Raw genomic sequence first — 21884 nt, 5'->3', positions numbered from 1 at the left:
TTAGAATTATATTAATTGGTCTGTAATTAAGGCATATATTTATATAAATACCCTGCAATCCTAATTAATAATTAATGATAAAATTAATTACTAATACATAGGTACAATTTTCTGTAGGGTTTAAGGACTGAGATCTATATTCATCATTGAAAAGCATGCTGATGCTGCTGTGTGGTGCAAGTGAAAACTTCATTCATCAAAACACTGCAAGAGACACAATCATTATAAATGCATATTTAATAGTGTTATAAAGGAGGTTAGTAAAAAAAATGTGTGTTCAGAATTACCATTCACTTTGTTTATTACAGACATTAATACCAAATTATGGAAATATACTGAAACATGGGTATGATGAAGTGATTAGAATTCAATTTGTCCATTATCTGCTCTTTAAATGTCCACCGTGTCATTAATACATTCAATACGTGCAGCTATGGCGAGTGTGGAGCAACAAAACTTATACAGGATTTAGAAGCGTGTATGACGAGAACAAAAAAATGTATAAAAATAATGGAAAGCTGCCACATGCTGAGAGAAGAGCGTATAGAAACTCCATCATCTTCTCATCCTTCTGATGTGGTGAATCCTTCTTTCCTCTCTTGACAAAAGCATCCACTTCCTTAATCATCCTTTTTTTTGTGTGTTTTTTTTGTTAATATTACTTCACTGCAGCAGACATACAATACAAACTCATCAACAGTCGACATAGATAGAAGAGAGTACCTTCACTTGTGTAAACCTTCACTTGTACTTTTACCATTATAAGAAAGGATCTATTTGGTGTCAGTGGTTCTAAATGATTTTATTCATGTGTCTTCTTTAAGAGCTGCATGTGAATAGCGTGGTTATGAATGATAATAATAATAAATGTCCTAATATAAATGTTGCAGAGTGGCTGTGTAATTGCAACATGCAGTAAGAAAACGATTTCAAGTGTAAAAGGCAGAGGGCCATGGAGCGACAGTTCATAAACTCAGTCAAGAAAAGACTGTAGGTGTGCTCTAAAGTGTCCATTATATAGTGTGATTTAACCCCTTCAAATCCCAGAACCCATCCATGGGTCTAGACTTACTTTCTTCACCCATATATCCAAATGCCTTCTATATTAGTTTTATTTTAGTTCCTGAACAATGTGAATTAGAAATAATAATTTGAGAGTTTAATGAGTTAACACAAATATAACAGCACTAACCTATAGGATAACTGCATCGGAATGAAGTCTTTCGCACACTTTTTAAACCGAGTTGAATATGAAAGCAGAATGGGATTACATTTCTGTCATGTGGAGAAGCATGCATGCCTCGGCTCACTTAGGCATAGTACCATGGGGAACTCGTCGTATGCTCGTTCACATCCACCCTCTCTTTGTGTTCGAGTCACAGATTTAGAGAAAAAGAGGAGCTCTTGAGTGTAGCTCCAAGAATGCTCGCTTGGCAGGAAGACAGGAATGTATTATTTGCATGTATTAAGATATGGCCTTGGGCAACGAGTCACTCAGGATAAGGCAGAGTGAACTGCAGGTCAAGCACATCACCAACAATGAAAAGACGATGAACGCGGTGCTGCTGTGGTGTGGTTCTTTACATATGGCGTACCAGGCAGCATACTGTATACTGTAATGCTGTGCTTAAACGGCTGCAGTCATGGTGTTCTTCTGCCTCGGATCAGGGTGACGTCCGTCTGTGTAAGCAAAGCGCTCTGGACTGGTGTGTCGGAAGCCTCCACGGTTCATGGTGTCGTACCGGGCACCTCGAAGGGGCATAGGGGGGGAGGGTGGCACATCCTGGCGCAGGGGGCCTCTTTGTGGAGGTTGGGAGTGGTAAAAGCCTGGTTCGTTGTGCCGAGGGTCCAGGGGGCGATGGGGGTAGCTGGGGTGGTAGCCTGGCTGAGAGGTGGTATAGAGAGTAGGGTCTCTGTGCCCAGGCCAAGCTGGTCCTGGATACTCTGTAGGATCCACTGGACCTCTTCTGTAGGAAAGAACAGACAGAAACAAAAGTTTAAAACTTTTCACACTTCTCAGTGTGCCTCAGAGTTGCTAGCTACCTTCTACTGTTCCAACAGATAAATTAAAAAGAGCTTAAGAAGGAAGACTTTTTATGAATTTTGTGACACCAGGATAGCTGAGCAGAAGAGGAATTATACTGCTGAGATACAGATCCTGAGTGAGAGGAGCTATGGAAATAAAATAACGTCCTTTAAACCAAACAGCTGAAATACAGAGATGGAGGGTGTGAAGAAGAACAAATGAGCTACATTCCAAAACTTCCATCTTCATCTGCTGTTGCATAACAGTCTTGAGGTCAGGTAGAAGACGACATGGTCTAAAGGTATGACAAGTTTAAAACTCAACTATTCAAATGGCTAGCAAGAACCTCAAATTTAAAGCAGAGACCAAACTCTAGACTAGAATGTCTAAACTTCTTGACTTGAGCAACAACATAACTGACTGACAGACAGGTAGAGACACCTTGAGTTAATTGGTTGGATCCTCATTTGATTACAAAGTATGGGTTAATTTCTGACACAAATATAAATAAATAAATATTTTATATTTATATTTATATATATATATATATATATATATATATATATATATATACACACACACACACACACACACACACACACACACACACACACACACACACACACACACACACACACACACACAATATCTCATATTTCACCTTCAACACACATTCTTCCATATCAACCATGTTGAACAGTGTGTTGTCTGTGAAGAGTGTCAACAGGAAATTTGGACATCTCTGGTCCATCTGGCTGATTAGGTTATAATCTCCTGAGTAACACAAGCCTGGGCAGGGATATTCCAGCACTCTTTGCCTTTTACAAGGTTTCATGATTTATTGTTAAACGTGTGAGAGGAAGATAGAGAAAAGAAATGCAGTCAGAAGCTTGGTTGCATTTGCTAAGCTGCAACAATTTTAGCCATCTTCCTCATGGCTCAAGTTCAGGATCAGTTGCAGTGTAGGCATGTGACACATTTTAAAGAGCTAGGATAATTTAGTCCAACTATCTAAACTAGATCCCTTTCCATGTTTATGTCTGCTACATTTCCAGAACAAGCTGCTGCTGAAGATATCAATTAGCAGTCATGTTTTCCATATCACAAGCATGTATCTAAATTTCCTCCTGCTGAGTGTGGAGAACATTAGATTTAAAAGTCCTTAGCAGGATGTCTGCTCTTCCAGCTCATCTTAGCTGCAGCATGTTGATAATTGGGTGTAGTTTTCTATAACAAGTCAGTGCTGCAGTCTCAGAGGGCAGCAAAGGAGACGTATCAAAAATCATCAGCACGTCCTTAATCTCTCTTCTGTGCTGACCACCCATCCAGCACGACAGCCGGGCGTCTGCGCGCACACACACACAGTCCTCTTCTTAATAACCCCTTCTTACCGGACTTGGCCTTGCCATGTCAACTTCCTCTAGCACTGATAAGCATGTGTACAGAAGAGAGGAGTGCGGAGGCCAGATATATCTTTACTGTGGAAGATTATCAGCTCGGGCACATGCAGCGGCTGTCTGCACCTGGCCCTAACTGCGTTCAACAACACTTTCCAAAAACCTAATCACATTTACAATAAACCTTTATTCTCCTCTCAGTGAATTCCCAGACATGTCTGGCCTTCTCCCTAACACTAATCTAAAATAGCTCAAGCATTTAGAAAGCTCAGTTCTGGCCTGTTCCAGTACAAAGCATATGAATGCATTCACATGCAAATCTGTTCCATTTTTTAAATTTAATCCCTAGTATTAGCTAAATTTGTCCAGTTAATTGCCCTTAGTCATATCCCATCTGACTTCTAGGACCGAGATTGAAATGATTTGAAATTGAAGATTTAATACTGGCTTCTGCAATGGAGGATTGAGTAATAACACTCTTATTACACATAAGTCCCATTATGTTTAAATATCATGCAGGAGAGCATTACATCTGTCAGTCGCTCATTTACTCCTATACATCAGCGCTTGTGTGTTATGGCAGGCATCCGGTAGGAATTCGGTATCAGTGACTGAGCTGAAATCCTTTTTTTGTTTTGGGATTTCTCACACCTGCCTCTGAAATTAGGAGGAAATTCCGAAGAGTCACCAATTTGCTGGTACTCCTTCGCAGAGGGATTTCTGGAGGGTCAGTGGGAAACAGCTGTCTGAAAAACTCAGATACATAGCTATGGCTGAGAAAATCCTACACCACCATACACAGCAGTGTCCATGCACAAAACACGTACAGTCCAGAGCAGGCCAGTAATCCACTGCAGAGACATGACCTGTTTGGAAAACCCCTTCTACTGGTACTGTCTGAAATAACAACTGTAAATAAAGAAGCTGTAAATAAAGGCAGACAGGAGTGTTGGCTGTCAGAACAGCTCAGTTAATGGAAGACTGAACAGCAAGAAATGCTCACATACAGTGGGAAAACTCTGTAGAAAATGTTTAGAGAGCTTTATAGTATTCCTAGATTATAACCACTTTAAATTAGCATGAGGATGTTATACACCCTGTCAAACACTGTAAATGTTGATTTTGCTAAAACATGTTGCCAAATGTCATTTTCTTGCGTTCCGTCAAAATATGGAAGATAAGCAGCAGCCTGTGGTTTAAAGCCACCATGAAATGAGCGAATATCATGAAGCAAGGCTGAGGCGACATGCCAGTTTTATCATCACTTTAAAACAGCGATGACACTCATGAAGCCAATTCAGTTATAATAAATAGAGTAATCGCCTCACAAACTCATCATATCAAAGTTCACTCCAGAAGAGAGTGCTCATGTGGGTTTTCTAACTCACTTAAGTACTCATAAAACTCCAGGTAACAAAGTTTCACTTTTAGAATGAAATTTCATTACCCAACTTGATAAGGCACTAACGACAGAGAGACCAAAACAAAAGAGCAATAAAGCTCGAGTGGCGTGTAATGAAAGATAAATGTCTTTATCATCCAGCACTGCTGAGGGAGCAGTACACACGACTCGGTGTCCTTCTCAAACCTTTCTCTTATATCGACACACAGTTCTGCTCTCTGTCCTGCTCTCTTTGAATCTATAGGGTCCCCCAAAAGTCTCCATACACTGGGCAAAAACAGTTTGTAGCTAAATGCCTTTCCAATATATATTACTTACTATTAAATTATATGTTTATGTATGTATGCATTATAGATATTATTAGGATTGGCGTTATGAATGTCTTTGCTGAAAGAAGAACGTGTTTGGTGTACCAGGAAAAGATGCGGCACAAAGATCATCACAAAGTGCAATTACACGCATGACACCAGATGAGCTCATCATGAGTGGGAGAGATGACATGACAATCATAGAGGATGTTTTGTCAATAAAGTCACATTCTGTTAAAAGTGTCTCTTTATGTGTTTTCCTTCTTGAAGTGTTCTTCAATCAGTTCTGTTATTTTGGGAAAAGATGTGGAAAAGCTGTTGTGTGTTAATCCCCTACAGAGCACCTGGCTGCTGAATTGACGCCCTGGACCCTGTTAGACTGGGTAATGTTTGCACAGCTGCCCTCGGGAACCGTGCACCTTACACACACACACACACACACACACACACACACACACACACACACACACACACACACACACACACACACACACTCTCTCTCTCACACACACACACTCTCTCACTCACACACACACACACGTGCGCGCGCGCTGACCTCGCTGAGTCACTAGGCACCAGGAGACTCAGAGGTCAGGTCCCAGCAGGGTTATTTAGAATTCCAGGGTTTTATTTGGAGAAAAGAAACCAGAAAAACATTCAACGCTACCATTATAAGCTTTAGCTGTCAGCTCTAATATATAAAACATGCATCTAGCAGAGATGTTTTCCTGTTGGCTAAGGAGTTTAAATTTGAAGGAGTATTAATGTCTGTTTTAATGGCGATGAAATGAAAATATGATATCAATTACTGCAGTGGTATTTAACTAAACACATAAAAATAGAGGAGCAAAAATGTAAGAAGTGAAATGTAAGTGTGTGTGTGTGTGTGTGTGTGTGTGTGTGAGTGTGTGTGTGTGTGGTGGCAGTTATAGCACGGTTAAAAGGATGAATTAGGTGGTTAAGTGGTCTTGGTGTCTGTGCTGCTGTGCAGGCAGAAATAGCTCTGTGGATTTTTGATCTGAAATCCTGCACACGCAGGGAGAATTCCTTCTGAAGGTCGGCACCTGTCGAATAAGGCCGACGGCTTTGTAGAGCAGCTCTGGAATGCTGTAAGAAATGCCAAGCGCCTAACTTAGTCAGTGCCTGAAATCACGACTGATTGTTCTCTACATCAGCAGCCAATGAAACCATCGATAAATTAACCCGTGCTTGATTACGCCATTAACCTAACATTCTCCGTCTGTTACCTGCCTGGCACACTAATGGGATGCTGTTTGATGCCTGGTGGGCCGAGCTGTACTAAATGAGCTCTGCTCTAATAAACTCACGCCTGTGTGCTTATTGATGCAATTGAGGAGAAGTTGGCTGGAGCAGGGAGCTGGATTTCACAGCTGATTGGATATAAAGAGCACCTTTATTTTCCAGAGCCTACCTGCGGGGCAAGGTGGGATTAAGTGGAGCGGCTGGAGGAAAAATGAGCCTGAGCTGAAGCATTTAATGAATGAATGGATGAAGGGACAGATAGAAAAAGAAGGCGCAGCAACAGAAGATTGGCAAACATACATGTAATAGAAAAACTGTACAGGCATGATTTAAAAAAAAAATACTTAAATAGCCATCTCTGATAAAGGATTAGGGGACAGAGTGTAATAACACGGTTATTACACATGACATGACCCATTAGGTTCTAGTTTAAATATTTACAGAGGTAGATTATGTCAATCTCTTTTTCCTCAGCATCAGGGTTAATGTGTTTCAAAGACATGTATGAGGAATTTGAGTTCTCATACCTTCTACTGAAATAAGGAGGAAATTCAGTAAAGTAAAAGGTAGCACTTGAGCAAGGTAGCGTGATGAATTTATACAGAAAATACATGTAGCTTTCAACAGTGTGTTCAAATGCCCAAAATGATCAAACCTAATGATCAAAATGAATAAAAAGTATAAATAATTAGAAGATATGCCGGACTATATTTGATAACCTGCTCTTATGCAAACCTGCAAGCAGGACGATGGTTGTTCATTTAATCCCAAATGCTACATGAGCTAAATCAAGGTCTCTGAAAAAAGATAATAAATAGAGGCAGAAATTACAGGCACTGGTAGAGAGAAGAAGAGAAGAAGAGGAAAAAGAGAAAGACAGTTGGAAAAAAAGGGGTGAGGAGGTCCAGCTTAGCACAGATGGTGGATGCTTGGTTGCCAAGGCAACATCGAACAGGCAGAACAATGGAAATATGGCATTATTTTCAGAGCCCTCGTCAAATCTAACCTTTTTTTTTTCCTTTTCTTGTCACAAGTTCTTTTTTGGCATTTTCAGTTCTGAATCTGACAGCTCTCCTGTATGTCTGACTGACATGTGAATGCTGTACTAACAAACGCCCAAAATGTTCCAACAAATCTCTTAAGCTCAGCTAGGATCTCAGAGCAGCAGATTTCAAACTCGTTTAAGCTGTGCATGCGGGCCAGCAGGTCCACGACATGGGACCACACAGGGCAAGCGGCACTCTCTCACACATGCACACACACACACTTTACTAACATTGTGAGTACCTTCGATTGATTCATTATTAATGCATCAATTTATGCTATACAGTTATTTGGCAAAAAAAAATTCAACCAAATAACAACATAACATTTTCCTCAAATCTTCATTCACACGTCCTCATAACGGCAGAACTGTCAGATATTCCTAAACTTTTTGGTCCCCACATGCTGGCCCAGTCACAACGTTTTCGTGAGCGAAGAAATCGGGTACAGTAATGACTGAGACATGAGGAAAATGCAAGTGCAAGTGTGAGAGATCGTGTGAGAGAACGCGTAGGTGATTTGGTGACTGGTTTACACTCTATAGAACTGAAAGCAATTGCATCACTGCATCTCATCACCCCGGGTTCAGCCAGAGAGGCAACCATCTGCACATTAATCACCCAATTATCACCCAACTATCCAATGAAAACCCAGCCGGAATCAAACAAAACGGTGACTTGGCCAGCTAATCTAGTAATCTTCGGACGTGGAGGGGTGCGAAGCTCTTCTGATTGGCCGGGTAGCCTGGATAATGAGCTTGTGTATTATTAGAGTAATGATTATAATTGGGCACATATGGAGGGGTGCGCGTTCAGTCTAACAGGCTAACAACCTTCTTCCACCTGCGAGGACCAGTGACCTCAGATCTGGCTAGAGAGGATCTCAGCAGTCAGGGTTAGAATAACAATCGGGACTAGGGTTAGTGAAGGGTTATGTGGATAAAGGCCCACCGCAATTATGTCGGCATAAAAACACAGATCATTATAATGGATCTGGAGCAACGAGGTAAGTTTAAGGAAGAAAATAGCTTTAAAAGTGGCCCTGTGGGATATTAGTTTGTTACGTTAAAAAAACATTGTGAATTACGCAAACTGAAAAACATTTCTGTAATGTTAGAAGCGCTGTGGCTTTAATTCATCCGTGTTTTATACGTGATGCAGTCATCTATTATTTCAGAAGTGTGTCATGAATGCAAGGCTGACTCTTTCGTAATGTTCTTTGAGTCATCCTAAGCATATTCAGTCTGGTTAGTATTTATTATTGTGCTGGTTGATGTTAATCATTTGAGCTGGGCTTCATAAGCCTCGGTGTAGACAGAGTGAGAGACGGAGTAAAAGACATAGCAATACCGTAACCCGATTCAAGCCTAGAGATGCAGTGTGATATCGAGTTGCACTGCCGTCTCATCTCCCTGGAGAGGATCGGGTGAATTCCCAGGCCGAGAGGGCCTCAGAAGGCAGACACTCCAGATTTAATTATAAGCTTTAAAGAGGATTACTCAGCACCGCGTGAGAGAAAAAGAGGCCGTCGGCTCGCCACTTTCTTTCTCTCTCATTCACAGTAATTCCGTGAACCTTCCCCATTTCTCTTTTGTTCTGGTGTTTTCATTCTTTCTCCACTTCTGACTAATCATGGTACTTTTACTTTCTCTATGTGTCTAATCTATTGCCCTCTGACACTTCTCTTTGCTGGACACTGTTTTTCTTTTACTCTAGTATAAGTTACTCCCTCTATCTCTCTCTCTTACTCCCCGACATTTATCTCATTGCTGATCTTTCCATCACAGTCCTGTATCATTAGATGGGCAGATGAGTGCTCATACCTGGGCAAGGAGGCGTACTGACGCTCCACATCCTCATAGCGGGGAGCCAGTCTGGGGTCAGGACTCCTGACAGGAATCTGTTTAAAAAAAAAAGGACAGTGTGCAGTCAGACAGAGAACCAACACACTAACACAGTCAGAGTTTTGGCAAACTCATCCATTCCTGTCACATACAGCTTGTAATGGATTACTAGAGAACTGATTAGATGACATGAATAGTGCAAGGCGTTTTTGGTTCTGCCTAAGCTCAGCTTTATTCCTGCTCCTTTCCTCCTCCGCATTAAGAACAGTGATGAAAGTTCCCTTCCTGCTATGAAATACCTGCCGGTTCTGTAATCAAGGCCTGAAAGGCTGCGAGAGAGCAGCTCACAAAGGCTGCTTATTGGGGATTTAACAACAGGAGTCATGAGGAGGGGGTAGAAGGTTAGATTATATTACTAAAAACAAGAAGGAACTCAGTGGTCCAGATCCCGTCCTGGACTAACCAACATCTCAAACCTGAGCAAGTGCCACATAACATCATGATCTCTACAGAGAGGTGCTTATTTATTAAACATAGAGATTTTAAAGGAACTCCTTCAAATACCAGAGCTTTTGAAAACAATCGTACCTTTACTAATTCATACTAATTTTAAACCAGTCGCTAATTCAAGAGACTTTTCACTCACAAACTTTTTTGCGTCTATACAAACAAGATAAAAGCGATGGAAGTTTGACGCTGTGAGAATGTTAACCCGACATATATAGGCAACTTAATAAATTATAAATACTGACACATAATCCATGATGAAATTATTCCAGTAGATTTAGTTGTGGCTGACGGATTGAAGGTTAGGGCCATTATGGGAAACTGGCTGCTTTTCCGAGGGCAATAAGTAGGAAATTGTGTCATCCGTCTCAATGAACTGGTTTTAAATATACGCTTGCTGAGCTGCCACCTCTCTGCCGTGCTCATAATGGCTGGCCCACTGCCTGCATATTAAGCACATTTCTCCTCACTAGCTCTGAACATGGAAATGTCTGGAGGCCATGTCTTCACAGCGAGAAGATAAAGGGACAGGCATGCATTACTTAGGAATGGAGAGACAGGTTGTGAGAAAGGCAAGAATGGACTAGGTAAATGACAAAGAGTTACTGATGAAAAAACGGAGAAAATATGTGTCCTTTATTCAGTGTCAGATGCTCAGAGTTTCTGCCTTTGTACATTTTTCACAGGCATTTTAGAATGAAGTGTTGTGAATTCACATGAAGTCAAGAATCTTTTTTTTTTTTTTTCTAGTTGAAATAGACCTTTAGGCTAGTGTGGAAAAAGGCCAGGCTAAGACTATGTAGAAGGCAAGCCCAAGGGGAACAAAGCACTTATGGACTGTGACAGTACAGTCAGTTCCTTGTGCCTGATATTACAACGCTGTGCCAGTGCAGTACTCAAATGTTTCCCATGGGTATCTAATATTCCCAAGAGTTCTGCAATAAAGATTTAGAATACATTTGGTCTACCTCATGTCCTTGAAGAATTGGCAAAGCAGCAGATTGCACATAGCCATCACATTCACTCACAATCATTTCAGCAAAGCAACACATTGAGCACCATACCAGAGTAAACAGTCATCTAACTACTGATTCTAATATTCAAGGAACACATCAGTATCGATGCTGGTATACGATGGTCATGTTGATCTTTGTTCATACTAAAGAAGGAAGAACTAACAGTTCCTTGAACGCTAGGACCAGGTAATAGTGAAAAGCAGGGATGAGATACAAACTCCTAATGCCAATGTTCCTTAATCGAACCTGATTTTTGAAAGATCTCACTCGGTTTATCTTGCAGATTCAGGGACCACACCGTATGTGAGAGATAGAGAGATTCAGGTGTGATGCACCTCGAGGTAAAGTGTTGAACAGAGTACAAAAGAGAGTATGGGGCTTGAAAAGTGACTCTTAGCTGAGATGAAATAAATCCTTTGCCCAAACATGTGGGATAGCATCTACAAAAGCAAGTTAAAAACATTTCAGTATATGCTGATTTGTGTATTTCTAAGGTGTGTGTGTGTGTGTGCGTGCGCAATCCAGCGTCTCCAGTGTGTGCAATTGTGATCTCCAGGTCTCTAAGTGGAATGAGTGTATTTCCTACTTCTCCCTAAGATGATGGCTTTGAGCTCATGAATATTCAATCAAGCAGTGTGAGCACGCCAAACAAACAGCGCTGAACAGAGGAGCGAGGTCACAACCTGGCCAAATGGAAGTGTACGTGGCTTTCCACCCAGTCACCAAATCTCCATATTAGCGCCGTGCTGACAGGTGGTACCTCTGAACGAATCTCATCTAACCCGCCTAAAACACCCACCTGTGGCATTATCAAGTGTTTACCCAAACAGGGCCCACATTTCAACCTGAAAATGGCACTTGTTAAATGTTAATAACCTCTAAATGTGTTTAGTCATGGAAAAACCTTTTCCTGCATCGAAATTAATCTTGCTCTTGCTCTTTCCCTGGTGTATTGATTTCAGGCCTAAACACATACATTAAGATACATTAAATGATAAATGTGTTAGTGCTGCAGTAAGTACATGGCCAAATATGATTACTCTTGGCCTGCTTGCATAAAGAAATCAATTTTCTGGTTCTGCCACCTAACAAACAAGGCAAGAGTAAAAGGAGCTGGAATTCTGGCCGTTCACTTCTCAGTGCATTTATACGATTAAATTGTATGTAATTTATATAATGTTCCATTCACCTCAAATCTGCCAAATGGTCGAGACTTTAATTCTGTACTGAAGCTTAGCTCTTAGTCGCTTCACATTACCAAAACATTTCCTTGACCTTTTAATACTTTTTCCAGGTCGATGAATGAATGAATGAATGAATATAAATTCCATACATTTCCAGTTTTCCTAAAACCCTACAGAACAGAAGTGACTTTAATGAAACCCTGACTATCTACTTTTTCGTATAATGTCAGGAAAAAAATATAACTAAAAACAAAATCCTAGCAACTTGTTGAGCTCCTTTTAGGTCAGCGGTGGGTTTTCGAGGTCGTGTGTGACTGAGATGTGGCCGTGCAGCAGTATCAAGAGCAGCAGCCACAGTGTGAAGCTGAGTGCTCTGCGTAATGAAGGCTACAGGGAAGGCCTGTCCCAGAGACTCAGTTCCTTCAGAGCTAATGGCCTACAGAAAGCCATTTCACGGCATACCGAGCAGAAGGGAACCCAGTCAGTGGAGGAATTCATGCAGAAGACACTGACACAGCAGACACGGACTGTCCATCGCACATACTGTACTCCAGATCTGTACCAAACCAAGACCTGCATCCATCTCAGATCCAAAAAAGCTCAAACAAACCCACATGCATAAAACAAAAAAAGGGTGACACACTTAACAGACCGGTGGTTAGATGTAGTATATTATCTTAATTGCATAATACATCACTACTCATTTTAAATAGCATGTCTGTGCTGAATGAACTATGAAGATAGTGAGATTTCACATCAGGTCATTTTTAAACCAGAGCTGTCCATCTCTGGCTGATGAAGGACTACAGGGGTATTAATATTGGCTCTGAGCTTCTATTACTCCATCCTGAACAATGATTATCACTAGGAATATGTAATTAACTGCAGGAAAAAAAACCTGGCACGGTCTGACTTTGTTTAGCTGGAAAAGGACAAGGTGCTGTAAAAAATAAATAAATAAAAGTTCCTGCTCTTTTTCCAGCTGACACTGTAGTTTTATCATCCGCAGCAGCAGACGCTTGTTTGAACAGTGCGCTGGTCATTACTCTTACACACAGACATCTGATCACTTTCTTGTGAGGACATGAATTACTGGCCATGTCAAATCCAACTGAAGGGCAATCATTTATTCCTCTGGGCTGCTAGTATATATTCAGCATGCGCAAAAACATGCATGGTTTCCTTCTCTTGGGAAGGTGGGAAGGGGGATGAGAGAGGTGGGGGGTGAAGAGATGTACTGATTGAGGCGAGATGTTTTACTCCAGGACTTTAGTTGAAACAGTAACAGACATAGAAGCCAGGATGGGATTGGGCTGCGCAACCAAACATACACACATACACACACACAGTATACAAGCCACTGGCTGTCCTAAGTAGAGAATCTGAGAAGAAAAAAGTGGTAGGAAAAAAAGAGAAAGACTTGTTATTATAGTGTCATTACAAGTTACTTCCAATGTATATTTCTAAACCCAGAGTCACTCTGATGACATTCTTGAATGTAAACTCCAAACATATAACACACACACACCATTTTTCTCTCACTTGCACAATTACACTAACACACACCCACTCATGCATCCAATCAGCCCCAAACTCAACCCTTCCTAATTGAGTTTAGCTGAACTGCTGGCACTGCACAAGTGATGAGAGTTATAGATTATACGAAGCTCTTGCATCGCCATCGATTCCCTTGTGGGAGGAAGGAGCAGGGCACGAAGAGCTAGGAGGGGAACTGAGCGATTCTCTGACCATCTCTACCATTTAATTAAGTGCACGGAGCCAGAAGACCACACAGCAATAATATAAGTACAAGTGTATGTAAAGTGCTGCTGCTCACAGGAGAAACAGCTAGTGCACAATGTACCAAATACCACTTAAATTAGACGAACAAAAAAGAAACAATTTTGTGGCAAACCCCCAAGATGAAAACGTGCCCTTTTGTGCAATATATTTACAACGGTAATGTTTCTGTAGCGATTTAAGTGCTCCTTTAACATGAACTTATGTTAAACTTGTGAACTTCCCTGCCGCTCGGTCGGACGGCGTGGTACACAGGTTGCATATGAATGGGGAGCATGTACTCATTTTCCTGCTGTCGTTTTTTTTTTTTCAGTCTCTACCTCAGAAAAACTGAGCGAGCTTTAAAAACTGTAAAATGTTTATAGCTAGAGCTAGCTTCTTTGCTCATTTCATGTTTATCTGTATTATTATATTAGTTAGTGCTGGTCAAGTTTGTAGAGCAATCTAGAAAATAAATCAAATTAAAAATGTGGTTGGATTTAATCACTTAATTTTTGCATGTGAACAAGCCTTAAGCCAGGCTCACATTGTGTGATTTTTCATAATCCTTCTCGATTGTTGCTTGTCAGACTGTATGCAAATGATCTCCATGTCACACTGTAGGATCTCGGTTGTCATCATGTCAGATTGTAGGACAGTCACAATGCGTTAAATTCGGATCAGACACTTTCTCTCGCTAAAATAGCAGGTAACAGCAAACGAAAACCATCTATAGCTGTGATTTGGTTTGTGACAAACCTTGATGAAAAAAAAAACAGAAAAAAAAAACCCCGACCACGTGTCATGCAGTTAGTTCTTGGTTTGACTCTTGTTGTAGGAGATGTCACACTGCAGGTAAGGGTCTGAAATATTCTGACACTGCCAGAACTTCATCGGAGGAAAAAAACTGGCCATCGGTGACCAGGTCAAACCAGCCATCAAAGACCACATATTTTATCCTATAAATCTTGGGTATATTGATCAAATGTGTTGTTAAGGTTAATACGACTACAGACAAAGTGATTGAGGGAAAAAATTGTGGTTGTAATGAGAATGAATAAAAAGAGATGCATAACACCATAATTCACCTGGACATTCTAAGGACATTTTAACTCTAGACTTGCACAACACAGTGCCACTTTATACACTATTTACACACCATACTGCACCTGGTCACTTTAAGGACAATCTTTATAAAAAAAAAAATACATACACATTTATGTATATGTATATTTATGTATATGTATATACATTATTTCATATTCTCCATATATTTAATATTTTTATATAATTTTTATATAGTTTTCTTATATAGTTGATACTTTCTTATTATTTTATTCTCATTTTATTTTTTTGCTTTTGCTTTTTTTTTTTTTAATACTTTTTTGATATTCTTTATTCTAATACCGGACAGTTGCATAAAGCATTTCACTGCATATCGTACCCTGTATGTATGTGTATGTGACAAATACATTTGTTAGATTTGTCATTAAGATTTGATAGAAACAGGTTAACCCATCATTTCTCCTTAACATCACTGGAGATTATGCCTTTTTATACTAGGACAGCTAGAATGGAGACAGTAAAATAAGAAAACAACTAGAAGCATAAGACTAAATCAAATCAGAGAGAGTGAGAGTGATGATAGAATATTTACATTTAATAAGTTAACGTTAAAAAAAAAACCCCACAAACACACAAATGTTTTCATGGTATTTTATGAGCTCCAGGCTGCTGAATAAAATCTGTTCTGATGTTCAGACTAAGTTGAGAACATAATATTCCTGGTCAAGCCTGGGAATTCAAAGAACACATTCTTGTCAGGAAGTGCCTGCTCACTTTCTTTCTCCAACAGAGGAACGGTCATTTTTCTCTTTGTGAGCTCTCGCTTTCCTTCCACATACCATCGCCATGAGTAACACTCAAAGTCGGCCTGAATGTCAGTAGGCATCTGCGCTCAATAAAGCTGTGGGCTAAAAACAAACTCATTCATTTAAGTCCACTTTGCTGTGCTGTTCTCCTTTACTGCGGTAATTGCTGTGCCTTGTGAAAAGCCATCAATTTCCAATCCTAATTAGTAAGGGTCCTTAAAATCTCTCAGCAATCTCTGAATGCTAGTTCAATGCAGTGGCTAACGCACTCCTACACGGCATCAAAAGATCTCGGATAGCTTTTAATTTTTCATAATTTTCTCTAATGAGATTGCATTGATTTGAACTGGTGCATGATGAGTACGTGGAAGAAGGAAGTAGATGGAACACTTGTGCTGTAACCTCGTGTCACTTCACAATTTACTTTCTGCAACTGAAAATCATTCACTTGAGTGAGATTGATATCAACTTAAAAATGTACAAGTGTACAGGTACAAGTCAGGGGAGTGAGAATGTGTGTGTGCGCGTGGTGGTGGGGGGGCAGCTAGGAACACATATAGGTGCTATAAGTATCTGTTATGGCTGTCTCAAGTACAGAAACATTAAAGCAGAAAAGCTTAGAACATTTTACTTCTCGCTAAATTTAAATTTTTGTAGCAGGGGTGAGTTACTTAAAACCTACTAGAGCTTTGTGCTAAAGTCAGTCTGTGGAATTTTCACCCTTCTAATCTCAGTGAGAGAGAGAGAGAGAGAGTGTGAGAGAGAGAGAGAGAGAGAAAGAGTGCAAGAGCGATAGAGAGAGAGAAATAGTGCAAGAGCGAGAGAGATAGAGAAATAGTGCAAGAGAGAGAGAGAGAGAGAAAAAGAGTGCAAGAGAGAGAGAGAGAGAGAGAGAGAGAAAATGAGACCTAGCGAGACCGAGCAAGCAAGAGAGAGAGTGAGTGAGAGAAAAAGGGTTTATTTATTAACTTTACAATTACATTGAAGATAAAATTGGATGCTTTGTGAGAGTAACAAATTCTGCACACACTACTTCTCAATATTCAGACAATTAACAACATTAAAGGTCAATACCCAAAAGAACGATGCTTTTAAAGACTGAGCTGTTCGCATGTATTATGTGTTTAATGCTACATTTTTTCTTCTCCATTCACATAGTGATTGCGATGGTGGACTTCTGCTCAGACTCGGCCCCTGCTGGGCCCTTGAGCAAGGCCCCTAAACCTCATCTGCTCTACTGTATGAAATAAGATAAATGTAAGTCGCTCTGGATAAGTGGAGTGAAATTGCCATATCAATGTAAATGTATAGAAACATTCGCATGACTGAGAATCTTGGTGTGTGCAGTAAAAAGGACAACTACACATCAAACAGTCCTGTTCTAATCAGCCTTATGTATGTGCTTACAGTCTTAATATACATTTCTTTAAATGTAAAGCTCATAATTGCATAAATAAAACCTTAACTCTTATGACAGACGCCATCATTCTCCATATGTTCTGCTTACTTCTGTCTGCTTCCCAGGAATTTGCCTTCCTTTGTTCTCTTAATCCATGGAGGAAACTTTGAAGATGGCACTTTGGGAAGTGGGGGTGCTGCTCTGTCTGGGTGGCAGTGACTTAAGAAAATTATCTCTACTCCCTGAACCCACTTTTTTTCTGTTCCTTTTTCCACTCTCCTTTCACAGATTCTCACTCGCGCCTTATCAGGTACACACCTTGAGTTCTTTTAGGGACAGCATGCAAATTTAGTGAAAAAAAGAGGCTCTGTAAGCAGAGAGGGAGGTTAAAGCTGACGGGCCTAGCGAAGAAATCTCAAACCCTTTCATATCGTCTTAGTGGAGTGTGGGTGCCCTTTTTCATTTTGCACAGGACAAGCATACAGACCGAAGTGAGCAACTGTAAACTGAGCCATCCTGAGTTAAGAGTTTGTAGAACTGTGAGCAGAGCCACATTATCCTTAAACTCACATCTTATTTACTTTATTTGTGGCAGCTGGAGAAAATCCCTTTACATGGTGAAATCGTAGGAAATCTTCTTTAAGAGTTTTGAAACTCACAAACACTGATTAAAGCAGGACATTCACTGTGTGAAGAAAACGTTTTAGACATCTATAGGCAGACTGTTTCCTCACACCGACGATCTGTCTCTTTACACCATGTGATATTTGGCAGAGACATGAGGCAAGATTCCAATGTAAAACCATTCCCATGGCAATTTAGTGACGTATTCTTTTTTTTGAAAAAGATGTCAAAATACATTAAAGTCAGAATAAATCCAGTTTTGGTCAAGACCTGCTTTTCTGTTTTTGACTCTGTGCCATTTGGTGTGTTTTCTCAAACCGTCACACACTCTGTAGTAATGTCAGGAAGCCCACTGGGGAAGACCCCAGTGTATCCACTGTAATAAGGTAAAGTCCAACATGCAGCTGGACCAGGATATCCATAATGCACTATGCTGCTTGTAAGGATTAGGACAGACTTTGTTTCAGGTGTATTTTAGTACTTAAAGATAATAGCACTGGCTGGTGTCTGCTGCATTTCCATTCCAGGGTGTGTGACCTTCTGTGTCTCTGTGCTTGAGCTATTCTTTTCTATAGGTGCAGTCACTATATCTACGAAAGTGTGTGTGTGTGTCTGTGTGTGTCTGAGTGGGTAGCAGCTGGCTAGGCAGGCAGGTTGAGATGAAGGTGTAATGGGATGGAAGCGACACTCCTTTCTCTCCCTCATGGAGATGATTGCCAGTCAGAGAACGCTTGGTTTAAATGCAGCCTCCCTCACAGCACCAATCCCCACAGCACCGCCGACCCCTGTCTGTCTGCAAATCATCTATCACTCTCGCCCGGCACTGCAGAAGCCACAGCCTGCATTTCAAAAGCACCAGCTTCAGCATACACATCAGAAAAATGATAAAAGCAGCACAAGTGAGGCCATTTATAGGTGTAAAATAGAGAAGGATATCATGCAAATACACAGGTTGTGACAAACAAATGTTTGTTCTTCTTAACTAACAGTACCGGAGCAACTGTGACATATAAAACTGAACCAGAAGTATTAAAAAGCTAAAAGGTCCATCTTCATAATGTCACACTGGAAGGAGATGTCAGGTTCTTTAAGGGTAATTGCCTGGTATTCTCTTAAGGTGTGAATTTGCACAGTGCTAAGCAAAGCGTTCCTGTGACATTCAGCAGTGCTGCAATCAACAGCATGACATTAAAGTGAATTACTGTCCATTACAGTGGCCCCATTTACTTCTGAATACAGAAAGAGAGAGAGAGAGAGAGAGAGAGAGAGAGAGAGAGAAATAAAATAAGAGATATAGCAGTATCCACATGGATACAGTGGATGAAAGTATACTCTCCTGCAATTCAGAATTTGTCAGAAGCTGTGGGTATTAATGGCCCAAATGGACAATTTTTCGGAAGATAAATGCCAGTGCATACCAAATCAAGACAATGATTACTTCAACATAATACCAACTTCAGCCAAACGTACACTGTCCGTGTATGTAAAATGCACTCAAAGCTTTAAAAGCTAAAGATGGGGAAGAAGAAATTGACGAACTAAAAACTATATTTTGTCCTACATTTTAACTTTATTTTTTTATTTTTCAATCTGGTGTTAAATGGCTACAAATCAGCTCCTGTCACTCTGGACTGAGGCTATTCAGTACCTGGGACTACTATGGAGAAAGCAAGATGCAGGATAGTTTAGCTTCAGACACAAACCAATTGACCAGCTATTATATTTTGTACACATAGATGAGCAAATATTCCAGGCTACAATCTCAGAATCTCCACTAAATCAATGCTCTGAAAGATCCTGACTATGTGTAGTGATTCTCTAGCAATAGCTTGTTTGAATAGATGGAGGCTGGCAGTCTTAGGAAGATGACGGCTAATCCCTTTCTGCTACACACCAGCTCCTTCCTGAGTTCTTTAAGTCCTCAACTGTGAATTCCTGAACTCCACATGGCATTGGAGTCTTTGAAGTCCTCCTAGGATAATCCACTGAGGCAACGGACATGTCTCATTTTCATCAGTCCCACATCTCTCAAAGCTCATTAATTGTACACAGAAGACAATATACTTTCTCTTCCTGTGAATAGAAAGCTAGTTCTGTAGGTTTGCCCGTCACAATTGCAGATGGTATAATCGGCTTCCAGCTGTGTTCATGACTCCCATTGCTGTGAGGGCTGATCTGAATGACACAGCAATACAGAGCAGGGTGCTGCTAAGGTCTATTTGAGCTGTCCTGGGGTTAGAGGCTCAGTGACTATGCTGGTGGTCAGTGACTGCGGGGGGCAATGGGCCTGATCAGTGACCCGACTCATGCATACTGGGAAGCACAGCAGGCCAATTAGCCCAAATTGGGGTAGAGCAATGCAGCTGAACGCAGCTGGAAACATAACTAACTATGCTCTGGCTGCCCGGAGGCTGGACTCAGAGACTGTACTTTGGTTCAGGAGGTGGTTAACCAGAGTGCAAATGATGCCAGGTGGCAGCTCATGATGTAAAAAACAACAAGGATGCATGCTGTTATAGAAAAATAATCTATACCAGTGGGATGTCACTCCTTTCCATACTGTTACCACCCAGAATCAGTTAATTTTCAGATAAACACGTATCCCAAAGTGTTTTAATCCTAATAAAGGATTACTGCAATTTTCCAACCATTACAATTTTTAAAGGAATGGCATATTGTGATTTTAACCATTTATAGCTATAATTAATGAAAAGGAATGTATGAGACAAGTTAGTTCCTGTTATAGCTTTTTCCATAGCAGCTATAAACAGTGGTTCTCTCAACAGGAACTCTGTTTTTCCTCACTTTTACAAACGAACAAAGATACTTCTTGTCATGCTACCATGAAAACCAGAAACTTGTCTCTGCTGATGACTTTGTTATGGAGGAAAACCTATAACCTAAAGGCTTTAGGCAGGAAAGATCATCAAGCATTTCATTTTTAGCTGAAACTATTGTCAGAGTTTTAGTTAGAGAAAAGCAATCCTCACCTTCAGTTTCGAGAATTCAGCAGTGATGTGATAGAAACATTTTATAGAGGTTACATCAATAGTAATGTGTACGTAACAATGCAGAACAATTCTGATTGCCTAAAGAAAAAGATATTCTTAAGACTCTCAACCTTTGTTGCTTTTATTTTTCAGAGAATCCAATCAAGTTAAAAAAAAAGAAAAAAGAGGGTACACAAACACCCATTCAGGCCAAATGTTGATGACTGAAAGCAGGATATGGATTAAGGAAATTGAATAGGGAGATTGTAGAAGGATTCTATTCAATCTGGCTTTAACACAAGACAATACAATAGAGTGTCCACTGCCGTTAAGAGTCTGAAAGCTGACCTGAATGCAGCCAAACTGAATTAATACAATACGATTAGTCAAATACCACACACACAATGAGGCAACTGACAAGGAAAATCTACTCAGTCAATAAGATGAAACAAGTGCAATGCAAAAGGTCGGACGTCACTTTTATCTGATAGCCGGTGAAATATGTTTGCACATCACCAGACTGGATTTCAATCTGACATATAAAAAGCAACATCGATATAAAAGGTTTAAACCACGCACTTAAAACGTTTAACAAACTCTGGCACACAGAGTCATGATTGGTTAGAACTTCAGGCTACAATGCACAAATGAAAGCCTTCTCATTTAACTGAACTGAGACTCTTTAGTGCATATTTCCCTAAACAAAAAACACACGTTAAAGACAAACCAGTGTATGCTATGCACTATGATGTATAGCACGGTAGACATGCTAGTCTTCATAGCGCTCTTTAGTCCTTATGTTGACAACAGGCTTCTCTGGGTTACTTGCCCCACTGTGGCCTTACATGCCCTTAGCATGCCAGAGTGCCTTGACCCGATCATAGCAAACATTAATCAAACACATTCCAACTTACCAAATCCGGGCCCACACACACACACACACGCACACACGCACGCGCATGCATGCACACACACACACACACACCCTTAACCAAGGCCATGTTTAATTCTCTGTGCCTACAAACATGCTCAGTGGCTTTACAGAGACAATTAAGCAGCTTGTTATAGTGTCAAGGGTTTCTCTCGCAAAAGTAGCATTGTGTAAGCCACAGAAGCATACAGAGCAATAGATGTGGGAAAAAGTTATAACTTTGTTCACATTTCAAATAGAATGGAAAGGCATTTACATAAAGTATGTCATCAAAAAAATAAAATAAAACCAATACAAAAG

The 21884-nt window shown here is 40.4% G+C and overlaps 1 protein-coding gene across 7 annotated transcripts in view; it reads right to left on the bottom strand.

Annotated features, from left to right (window-relative positions):
• Positions 1-218: 218 nt before the first annotated feature.
• Positions 219-21884, bottom strand: part of pard3bb (par-3 family cell polarity regulator beta b) — a 251581-nt gene continuing 229915 nt past the window's right edge. For 6 of the 7 annotated variants that reach the window (XM_047815106.1, XM_047815108.1, XM_047815103.1 and 3 more), the window contains 2 exons: positions 9263-9339; positions 219-1967 (listed from right to left, as the gene is read on the bottom strand). In XM_047815106.1, coding sequence (XP_047671062.1) covers positions 1628-1967; positions 9263-9339 — 417 coding nt within the window. In that variant the 3' untranslated portion in view covers positions 219-1627. The remainder of the gene's footprint in view (positions 1968-9262; positions 9340-21884) is intronic. The other variant, XM_047815109.1, reaches the window with a different exon arrangement.

The sequence above is a fragment of the Tachysurus fulvidraco genome, chromosome 6, assembly GCF_022655615.1.
Source record: "Tachysurus fulvidraco isolate hzauxx_2018 chromosome 6, HZAU_PFXX_2.0, whole genome shotgun sequence".
Taxonomy (NCBI): Eukaryota; Metazoa; Chordata; class Actinopteri; order Siluriformes; family Bagridae; genus Tachysurus; species Tachysurus fulvidraco.
This window is presented reverse-complemented; position numbering and strand designations above follow the sequence as displayed.